This window comes from Neovison vison, chromosome 1 (assembly GCF_020171115.1).
Source record: "Neovison vison isolate M4711 chromosome 1, ASM_NN_V1, whole genome shotgun sequence".
NCBI classification, from domain to species: domain Eukaryota; kingdom Metazoa; phylum Chordata; class Mammalia; order Carnivora; family Mustelidae; genus Neogale; species Neogale vison.
In genome coordinates this window covers 170,584,157-170,595,858 of record NC_058091.1, presented here as the reverse complement: position 1 = coordinate 170,595,858, position 11,702 = coordinate 170,584,157, and the positions used below count along the sequence as shown (strand labels likewise).

The 11,702-nt window shown below is 46.6% G+C and overlaps 1 protein-coding gene across 1 annotated transcript in view; it reads left to right on the top strand.

The window, feature by feature from the left end:
* The first annotated feature begins 7,853 nt into the window (after window positions 1-7,853).
* The window catches only part of LOC122917164, a 51,368-nt gene continuing 47,519 nt past the window's right edge, over window positions 7,854-11,702 (top strand). The window contains exon 1 of the mRNA XM_044264725.1: window positions 7,854-8,324. Coding sequence (XP_044120660.1) covers window positions 8,133-8,324 — 192 coding nt within the window. The 5' untranslated portion in view covers window positions 7,854-8,132. The remainder of the gene's footprint in view (window positions 8,325-11,702) is intronic.

Genomic DNA, 11,702 nt, shown 5'->3' with positions numbered 1-11,702 from the left:
CTCAGCTCCTGATTATAGGGCTGGTGTAGCAACAACAATTGATAACATTTCCAGGTTACCTCCTGACCCACAGAAGGAATATTGGCAACATGGCAAGAAGCATCAGATGGAAGTTATCAGAGCTCCTTCTCAATATCAAAATACTAAGTCAAGGGGCATCTGCGTGTCTCAGTGGTTTAAAGCCTCTGCCTTCGGCTTGGGTCATGATCCTAGGGTCCTGGGATCGAGCACTGCATCGGCTCTCTGCTCAGCGGGGAGCCTGCTTCCCTTCCTCTCTCTGTCTGCCTCTCTGCCTACTTGTGACCTCTCTCTGTCATATGAATAAAATCTTCAAAAAAATTTTTTAAAAATACTAAATCAAAATAGTACCGAGGAAAATAGGGAAATCCTGGATGATTCCTAGATTTCTAGATAAATAGATGTGACAACAATAGAAGGAGACCATTGCTTAGAGACAGACTAGCCTTCTCTTTTCTGTTTAGTGTATTTTATTTTTTACTAAAGATTTTATTTATTTATTTGACAGACAGAGATCGCAAGTAGGCAGAGAGGCAGGCAGAGAGAGATGGAGAAGCAGGCTCCCCGCTGAGCAGAGAGCCCAATGCAGGGCTTGATCCCAGGACCCTGGGATCATGACCTGAGCTAAAGGCAGATGCTTTAACCCACTGAGCCACTCAGGCGCCCCTGTTTAATGTATTTTATATAGTAGTGTAATCCCGAATAGATTGTGGGTTAAAGACTCATAGACGGTGACCTTATTGAAGGTAGCGTCTGCCTTGTTCAGCAAGACCACGGCCAATGTTATTTTCCAAGTGCCAATGTTAAGCTAAATGTTAAACTAAAAGACATTGTTTTATTATTAGTTCTTGCCACCCAATTATACAATGTGATATAAAGCACATTGAATGTTGTTAGCCTCGCTAGTTAAGCACAATGCAAATGAACTAAGATTCTCTTCAGTTACTCCCTGCCCTAACCACCCATTTGCAACTGTTCCTTTCCATTTGTCAACATAATTTTATTTCCAACCACGATATTCCTACATATGAAAAAGACGTTCATATCCAATTAAGGGTAAGCCAGTAAACATAGTTGTTTGAAAATGTCATGCTCTATAATCCTAGCATTTTCTAGTAGTTAAAATAAGATTGCCAGGGGCACTTGGGTGGCTGAGTCGGTTAAGCCCCTACCTTCGGCTCAGTTCATGATTCCAGGGTCCTGGGATTGAATCCCGCATTGGGCTCCCTGCTCAGTGGGGAGCCTGCTTCTTCTCCTTCTGCTACTCCCCAGGCTTGTGCTCTCTTGCTTGCTCTGTCAAATAGATAAATAAAATCTTTAAAAATAAATAAATAAGATTGCCATGTGTAACAATACAAGAGGGAAGAACTGGGACCTGAATGCTGGGTGCTCTGTGTCCAAACACTTATCATTCTTATTCTCCATCCATCCACCCACCCCATTCACCAAGATTTATTTAACACCTATTATGTGCCAAATAATGCAGCAGAGAAAAGGCAGTTTTCTGTCTTTTAATGTGCTTATTTTAAAAGGAAGAAACTATAATAAAAATAAAGATGCTTGACTTTTTGGTGTTTCAAACCAGTATTTCCTTCCTCCGTGGGTCAGAAGCCACACTAGAAATGTTGTCAGTTACCAACCTTATAACCAGGCACCCAGACAGCGCCTAGAAACCCAACGCTCTCATTCACAGAATGCCCCCTTATAGTTTTCTCCACGATAATTGCTCTCCGCTCTACTGCCAGGCAGTTCCAGCTTCTTGAACATCACCAGGATGTCGTTGAATTCCTGAGTATTACTATGAAAACCTGAGTAGGGCTTCATTTAGGGAAACATTTCCTTAACCTCAGGAAAAGTCAATGAATCAAATCTCTCTGTCTCTCTCTCTTCCCCGACCCCCTCTCCATATTTGTCCCCCAGCATCTTTTATATGCTACTCAGTCACCCTGGCCAGTAGCTTTTCTCCTCCTCCTGTAATCAGTCACCCATACCATCTTCCATCCTACACCCTTCCCAACAGGTGCACCTCAGCCATCAGCCGACACGCTTTGATTTCTGGTCCCCACCATCTTTTCTCGGGGACACCGTACCAGTCTTTCAGCTGGTGATACTTCACCTTTCTCATCCAGTCTTCACAGGGCAGTCAGATGCTCTTTTTACAATACGACCCGAATCCCAATCCTTATTCTCTCATGCTTCAAACTTTTCAGGGTTTCTTTGCTGCGCTGGGAAAACATCCAAATATAATCACATGGCTTTCCAGAAGTTTTGTGATCCATTCACACTAACCACTTTTACCTAATGTGCTAGGACTGCAAATCCCCCAGGAGAAAGGAACGGGGCGGGTTTTGTGCCTGGGCAGAAATATTACAAAGGCTGCAGCACCCCCTGGCGGCCCGCTTCGAGTTGGTGTGGCTGAAGACTAAAAGATCGAAGGGGAGTAGGGACGCGCAGAGCCCTGCGTGTGCACAGTGACACCTGTGCGCTTCCAGGTAGAAGGCGTCTTCCACCATTCCTTCCCACATATGGGGTAGAAGGCAAAACTGATGTTCTCAAGGAAGGTGGTGTGTTCATGACTGTCTTCAATTTCAATTTTTCGAAACACAAAAACATTTTCCCTGTGTATTTAAAATATCGCGCCCTAAGAGTGGGCTCCAAACGTAAATCTTAACTCTACAATGTGGAGAAACGTCTCCGAAGAGGGGAAAACCTGGCCCTGGCTTCTGTGCTTTCTGATCGCTGACAGTAAGGTGGAGCGGATTTCTGGCCTCCAGGCGGTCCGTCATTGCATCTCCCCTGGGGAGAGCCTTCTGATCTACCCATTTAATTTATTTAATTTATTTTTTTTAATTTTTTTAAAAGATTTTATTTATTTATTTGACAGAGAGAGATCACAAGTAGGCAGAGAGGCAGGCAGAGAGAGAGAGAGGAGGAAGCAGGCTCCCTGCTGAGCAGAGAGCCCGATGCGGGACTCGATCCCAGGACCCTGAGATCATGACCTGAGCCGAAGGCAGCGGCTTAACCCACTGAGCCACCCAGGCGTCATTGCATCTCCCCTGGGGAGAGACTTCTGATCTACCCATTTATTTTAGAGAGAGAGAGAGAGAGGCAGTGAGTGACAGGGTGGGGGCAGAGGGAGAGGAAGAGAGAAACTTTAGCAGACCCTGTGCTGAAGAGAGACTTCTGAAGACTAGTGGCTTCTGAGTGTCTGCCCTTTTCTTGAGATACACAGGAGACTTGTGTGATTGGCCAACATCAGGGTTTCCTTGCAGGTGAGTTCTTACCTATCAAGTAGGCAGTCACTGGCAGCAACATTCTGAAGAGGGCACACCAATTTATTCTATAGATTTAGTGCCGCCTTGGAAAAATTATACGCTGTATACAATCCTGGCAGATTTGGGAACTCCCAAGAGTCCGGCTGTGCGTCCTTGGGGACAAATCTGTAGCTATCTCTTCAGATAGATTAAGGAACAGTAAAGAATAACAGATTAATGTCCTCTTCCAAGTCTTTACTGGGGAGCCATCTGTGGGGAGCTGGGCAAAAATGTAGTAATCCCTCAGTTTCTGAATTCTCACCATCTGAGGACTGCAGACAATTTTACTCCAAGTTCACTCTAAATCAAAGCCCACTCTAATGAATCTGCAGGTACCTGTCAACCAAAATATGTATTTTAGGGATGCCTGGGTGGCTCAGTCAGTTACACATCTGCCTTCAGCTCATGTCATGATCCCAGGGTCCTGGGATGGAACCCCACATCAGGCTCCCTGCTCAGTGGGGAGCCTGCTTCTCCCTGTCCCACTCCCCCTTCTTGTATTCCCTCTCTCTATATATCAAATAAATAAATCCTTATTTATGTGGTTTGTCCATTATGGGCATCAGCTTTGGATTATTAATGGCTATGGAATGAATGTTTCTGTGCCTCGCTGCCTGGCCCCATCAAAAAAAATGCTTATGTTGAAATCCTAACCTCCAAAAGTGATGATATTAGGAAGTCGAGCCTTTGGTAAGTGATTAGGTCTTGAGGGTAAAGGCCACATGAATGAGATCAATACTCCCATCCAACAGACCTCACAGAGCTCCCTTGCCCATTCCTCCATGTGAGGACACAGCGAGAAAGAAGCACGGGCTATATACAGGAAGAGGGCCTATGCCAGAAGACAACAGGCTGTAACCCTGATTTTGAACTTCCTACCCTCCAGAACTATGAGAAATAAATTTCTGTTGTTTATAAGTTTGTTGTATTTTATTACAGCAACCCAAAAGACTAGGACATTAACTAAAAATGTCTTCTGAGAAATTGATCCTGCTGGTTAGTTGCTGGCTAACAACATTTCAGGGGAAGAGATCATCTCAAAGTCAAAAGTAACAGATATCGCTAAGGTGAGAGTCCTGTAAATACACATGTAAATATAAATATAGATACACTATAATTATATAGGGAAGATGTGTAAGAACGTAAAGTTCTGGTTCACCTTAATGCTCACTGTTGGTCAGCAAAAAGAGGAAGGGGAAGGAGAGTAAATACTCAGTGCCAAATGTTTAAAAGATACTTTAGGTCACGCACAGGAAATGATTGTTTGTGTCAGTGACAGTGATCGCGACATGAGCAGAAGCATCACATCAAAACTGCATTTCCAGGCATGATTTTGTTCCTGGGAACTGCCTAGCAGGAAGATAAGGAAACGCTAGCCATTTTGAGGAGCTGTTTTATTGGCTGTTTGGGGTTTCGTCCTAGTGTTTCAGGCAGCGCTTTTCAGTCACTGACTCAGCCTTAATTGCCAAGTTGAGAAGACTAACTATTCCTTGAGTTTCGACCCAGATAAACCTCCAGCAGGCACCTACTGCCCACTTCACTGTTCACTAGCCTATTCTCACTCAAGCCTCACCAGTTGCCAGACCTCCACCAAGACCATAGTCCCTCTTCCCTCCCACCCACAAACCTCCCTGGGGCGGTTAGAAAGTAGCTATTTTTTAATTTCCTCGCTTTATCCAATTTTCTTTTCCTACGTGTTATTACATATCTTCAACAGAGTATGTCCTTTCTTGACCTTGCAGTGCACCGTTCATTGCCTTGTAAAAGGAAAGCACAATCCATATCCGATATCTTATAGTCTCCTTGAGTGCTGCATACAAACATACTGTTCTTGAGCTCAGGAACTGTCAAATAACTGAACAATAAGTATTTTATTATTTTTTAAATATTTTATGTATTTATTTGACACACAGAGAGAGATCACAAGTAGGCAGAGAAGCAGGCAGGAGAGAGGGAGGAAGCAGGCTCCCTGTTGAGCAGAGAGCCCAATGCAGGGGCTCCATCCCAGGATCCTGAGATCATGACCTGAGCCGAAGGCAGAGGCTTTAACCCACTGAGCCACCCAGGCGCCCCAACAATAAGTTTTTTAAATGCTTCAGTCATGCACTTAATAAATCGTCACAGGAGTTGAAAAGCGATGTTACTGATATGTAGGAAACTTGGCCGCATTTTTCATATGGACAAGGCATGAATGAGTATTTTTCCCATTTAAAATACTAGCACAGGGACGCATGGGTGGCTCAGTCTGTTAAGCGTCTGCCTTTGGCTTGGGTTATGATCCCAGGATCCTTGGATTGAGTCCAATGTTGGGCTCCTTGCTCTGCCAGGAGCCTGCTTCTCCCTCTGCCTGCTGCTCCCCCTCCTTGTGCTCTCTCTCTCTCTCTGACAAATAAATAAAATCTTTTTTAAAAAAAAATAACTTTTTAAAAATGGTAGTCTTTTAAAGGACAATTGTACAGAGTTTCTACTGCATTCCAAGCAAATCTCTCATTTGGTTCCTTCTGGAGACTCTGAGAGAGAAAGTTCCAGGCCTTTCTCCTAGCTGCTGGTAGCTGTGGGCAATTCTTGGCATCCCTTGGCTTGTAGACCTATCACTCCAATCTCTGGTTTTGACTTCACATGGCCTTCTCCCTGTGTGTGTGTGTGTGTGTGTGTGTGTGTGTGTGTGTCTAATGTCCCTCTCTTTTCTTTTATAAGGACACCAGTTACTGGATTTAGGGACATTCCAAGATCCAGGGTGATCTCAACTCGAGATCCTTAATTACTTCTGCAAAAACACCCTGTTTCCAAGTAAGGTCTAATTCACTGGGATGTGGAGTTAGGACTCAGATATATGTTTTTAGGGGACACAATTCAACCTGCTATCCATGTCAACACAAATAACACATTTTAAATGAAAAATAGCCATATGTTCTGAGTAAAAATTTAGTGGTGAGTGATATTGCTGCTTATTTTTGTAAATCTTTTTAATATCAGGATTCATGAGCTAAGTGCTCATCTGCTTTTTTACTTTCAATCCATTATTTTGTTGTTTCGGTTGAGATACATGGTGAATAAAAAGCCTCCACTCAGAGAATCTTAGACCCTACTGGGAGGGTTTCAGAGGCTCCCAGGGGCCTTTGGGGCACACTATGAGAAGCACTCTCTCAGGTATACACTTTAAAATATATGCAAAGTGGAATTTCTAGGCATATGTATGTATCTCCTGCTTTCCTAGGTAATGCCACACTCTTCATGGTTTGTATCACTTTACACATGACTAGCAGTGTTTGAGGGATCTTCTTGCTCAACATTGCTGCTCACCAACCTCTGATATTGTTACACTTTAGAAGCAGGTGAGTGGGAGGGGCGCCTGGGTGGCTTAGTCCAGTCAGGCATCTGCTATAAGCTCAGCCCCTGATCCCATCAGGCTCTCTGCTCCCTGGAAAGCCTGCTTCTCTCTCCCTCTGCTGCTCCTCCAGCTTGTTCTCTCTCTCTCTCTCTCTCTCTCTCTCTCTCTCTGTGTCCAATGAATAAACAAAATGTCAAAAGAAAAGAAAAGAAAATAGAACCCATGTTTCCTACTTTGAAATTCATTCTTTCTTCCTCTCAAGGCGCAACCAGTGCTCACCAAGGTGCATTCTCCTCCAGATCTTATCTCCTTGGGGGTCCTCTCCCCACTGCCGAGGCTTTGGGCACCACAGGCCAGTGGAGGTCCTGCATCTCCCTCCTTACCAACACCCCCCACCCGCACCCAGCCTCTTCCTCCACCTCCCTCCCTTCCCTGCCTGGCTCCTACCCACCTCACCCTATTTACTTCTCATAAAGCCCTCTACCACCTTCTGCTGATCATCTTCGAGTGCGTGAGCCTCACCATGGTCATTTCTTTAAAAGTGGCATGATCCCTAAGATGTGTTCATATGCACAAGAAAATGTATAATTTAAGAAATCAACACGTTTGTTACTATTACCTACAGTTTTTTTTTTTAAAGCACTCCAGCACAAACCAGGCTGTGACCATAGGCAAGTTACTCAACTTTTTGGATCCTCAATTTACTCATCACGAAAATAGGTGACATCACACCTGACTGGCAGAAGGACTTGTGTAATACTCTTGGCACGGTGCCTGATAAGGAGCGCTCAAATGACGTTTATTTTTATTTAACAAAAGCTTATTGAGTGCTTAGAATACCAAAAAGTAAGGTACTCTCTGCAAGTACTGAAGCCCTGTAATAATGCTGTGGATAAGGCAGTACTGTCTTCATTGTACAGATGTGAACGCTGAAGCAGAGCCGTTGACGTGGTACCTGCAGGCGGCACGCCCCACCTAGACACCGGAGCGACACACCCTTCTCTCTGGCCCCGCCCCGCCACGTTCAGCACGATGGCCCCGCCCCTCGCCTCCGCAGCCGGCGGCAGCGAAGCCGACGTCTCGCGAGCTTCCACGTACACACTCCAACGCCTCTCCGCCTCTGAGCGGGGAGAGCACATCCGGGTTGCTGGAGCAGGTGCCTCAGGCCCCGCCCCCTTTTTCCAGGCGCTCGCGCTACTTCCGGCCATCTCAGGCCTTTTCCGCCGGTGCCGTACCGGCCTTATCTCCGCTCTGTAGGTCGTTCCCGGCGCCAGGCCCCGGTCCCTGCGCACCGCTCGCCGGCACCCAGCGGCTCGCTCCTCCTCCCGAATCTCTCCGAGGCTCGGAGCGACTCTGCCGTGCGTCTTCGCGGGCCGCCCGGGCCGAGGCCTGCCGCGCGCGGCGAGTCGGCGCCCACCTGACCCCTCGTCCCCCCGCAGCTCCGTTGAGGCCGCCGCCGTCGCCTCGGGATGCCGGGGCCGGGGTCCGCGCAGCGCTGGACGGCCGCCGCGGGCCGTTGGGGCTGCAGGCTGCTCGCGCTGCTGCTGCTGGTGCCGGGGCCCGGCGGCGCCTCCGAGATCACCTTCGAGCTGCCGGACAATGCCAAGCAGTGCTTCTACGAGGACATCACGCAGGGCACCAAGTGCACCCTCGAGTTCCAGGTACTCCGTGCTCTCGAAGTCCAGGGGCCTCAGCTCGCGGTTCCGGGGTCGGGGCTGCAGCCTGCTTGCTGCCTCCCTCCTGCCGTGGTTTTTCCGTTCTTTGGCCGAGTCAGGACTCACCCCTAGGTAGCCGGTGCGGGGCATTGGCCTTTCCTGTTCTAAACCTGGGGCGAGAGCCATTTTAGACCAGATAGGAAGATGCGTGGATTCCAGAAATGCTTCTTGTAGCTGTGACTTGCCCTTCCATGCTCCGGTGGCCTGCCTTTCAACGCCCATCGAACTTCCCTCCTTGAAAGACTCTCTTTTCTTAAGAAAAAGTTCTTCCTGTTCTGTGGTGCTCAGTGTCCCGTCCCCTGCTCTCCCTGACCCGCACCTCCACTTTAATCAGATTTGAAGGACTGCCAGTATCTTTTCCCACTGATGTTACTAGGACTCTAGGTGAATTCTGCCCCCTGTCATGGGAAGAGCTCCATGGGAGGCCGGGTGAGCACCTGCCAAAGGTGTAGAACGAAGAGGTGTGATCAGTGAGAGGCCCCTTTTTGTCTTTGGGATTTTATAGAAAACGGACGTTAATTCACAGAATGTAGTTTATTAAGTTTGTTACAATAGTCTTTATTTCTGTTTTCCTTGGTAGGCTGACGTAACATATGAGTAGCTGTTGAGTGGTAGGTGCTGGTGATTACAGAAGTGGTTCAAAAAGCTTGGGTCACTGCCATCATTCTTGATTCCCTACCCATCCTATCCACCCCCCCATCCTACGCTTTTCTTAGTAATTGCTCATTCATCAAGACTCTGCTAAAAAAAAAAAAAAAGACTCTGCTTTAAGAGCAGAAAATAGGAGATTAAATGATCTATCTTTGGGAGCGAGGAGGGCTTCCTTTAGGAAGTGATTTTAAGCTCAAGTCTAAAGGATTAGTTGTACATACTCTGGTATGTACCAAGAGTGACTGGGTCTTTGAGGACCACTGAGAGATCCAGTATGGTTGGGAATAAGGAGCCAGAGGAAGGGAGGTCAGGGGCCAGACCATGTGCCTTGCTGGCCTCGTTAAAGATTTTAGTTTTTCTTAAGAGTGTGGGAGAGCTCTCAGGGTTTTAAGCAGTGCAGTGCTGTGATCCAGGTGTTTGGGGTAGTTATATGGATATTTATTTACTTGTGCGGGTAGAGATATTGGAGTGGCGGAGAGTGGTTGTGGAAGACTGATGCGGAGAGTACTAGAGTGGGCCAGCCTTCTAGGATGGGAGCTGTGGGGAAGGAGGAAAGTGAAGGGATTGGAGAGAAGTTAGTAGGTGAAATCAAGAACTTGGTGGTGATTTGGCTTTTGTGAGTGAGGGGAGGGAGGCTAAGGATCACCCTTTGGTTTGTTTAACTTCATGGATCAGAGCCAGGGGACGGAAAAGAAGATAGCAGGGGTGGCAGTACGGAAGTGCGAGTGTGTTTCAGGTGTCAGCATCAGACACTGTGCTTGGTGCTGAGAACACTACACTACTATTCCAGGCTAAAAAAAATTAGATCTTTTATGTAGCAGAATATAGATACAGTTCTTTTTTACTTACAAAGCGGAGGCTTTAGAAGCTTTAAACAGGGTCACAAAACTTAGCCAGGAGCAGAATCAGTATGCAGTTCTAGGTTAAATTCTCAACTCCTTTAATAATATACACCACTTCCCAAAGATCAGTAAGACTGACCTTGACCTCCGGGAGCTTCCATGGACACATTACCGTCATGCAGTGTTAAAGGCAAGAGCGAAAGTGCACGTGTACAGTGCTGGCCAAAGGCGGAGGGATCCTCAAGGGAAAGGTAGCTGAGGAGTTGATGTTTGAGCTGTGTCTAGGAGATACAGAACTTACTCTACCAGATGGCAGAGGGGGAAAGGCATCCTAGGCAGGTGGATTGTGAGACTCAATTCCTGAAATCAGCTTGAGCCCCCACGAAATACGGTGAGTAATAGTGTTGCTTTGTAATTGTGGATCCAGTAGTACTAGCAGTCTATCCTACCAGTTTGTCAACACTGTTTATGGGTAACAGATCGATGATGAAACACCCTTGCTGAAACTGCCCCCCTAAAAGGCTGTGCTGTCAAGACTGGTTACTAGGTAGGAATATCTCAATGTGACCAGCAAAATAGGAGAAAAAAAAACCCAGCCAGGCCTCCATTTGGGGTTTACTGGCTCACTGGTACTTTGCACACTTGGGTGCCTCCTCATCTGAGTGTCTGTGTCCGGCTTCAGCCCTCACAGAAGGAGGACAAAGGAACCCACACCTAACTTCCCAAACTCTTTCTGTGAGACAGCTTTTGACTCTGGTAGTTTCTGTTTTTCTCCTGTAATAAGCTGTAGATTGGTAAGCATTGCCATTGTGGGTCCTGATTCTTTAACAGACAGGACCTGTTTAACCTGTGGCTGTTCATGCAGGTGTAGAACAGACTGGTTCAGAGACCTTCTGGCCCTCTGCTATTTCTGGAACACAGAATGAGGAAGGGTATAAAAGAGGTGCCAAAGCTACCTTGAAGGAGGTGCAGAGGAGTGGTTTGGCATTGTTTGCACTTTCTGGAGGTCACAGGAATTGAGAAAAGGTTTTAAGTGAATGAGGGATGGGGAGGTGGGGAGGCTGCCCCCCGCCACGTGGGGAGTGGGGAGGCTACTGGCATCTGGGGGTTGGAAACCAGACAAGCTGCTCAACAGGCTGCGGTGCCCACGGCCACCCAGTCCTCTCCCATGAAGAATTACCCAGCCCTAAGGGAGCTGAAGCTGAGAATGAACCCCTGGGTTGGAGGGAGGAGAGATCCATCCGGTTGTGGGAAGACCTTTTACGAAGTTGTGCCTTTAGTCCTGTCTAGGGTAGGCCTTGGATTAGGAATGGAAGAGATGGGATGAATTTGAGAGAGGCAGTAACGTCAAGAGATTTCTGTGAGAACTGGACAAGTAGGGACACTTAGTTCGGGATAATTCCCAGTTTCTAATTTCTGTGACCAGACAGATTGTGAAGGGGTACTTTTTAAATCTGAAATAAGATTATTTGTTTTAAAGCTTGGTGGAGGAGAAGTGGCATGATGATCAATTCTGACTCTATTCCATTTGTGTAACACATTTGATGATCAAATACAGCGGCCACATGTGAACACTTGGATTTATAAAAAACTGTTTCTGCCTTTAGCTCAGGTCATGATCTCAGGTCATCTCGCTCTGCTCAGCAGGGAGCCTGCTTCCCTTCCTCTCTCTGCCTGCCTCTCTGCCTACTTGTGATCTCTGTCTGTCAAATAAATAAATAAAATCTTAAAAAAAAAAAAAGTCATGATTTTCACTTGGAGGAAAGGTTGACATTTGGAGGAATGGTAAATGTCTAATTGTTAAGACACTTTTTATGTCAAAACATTATAT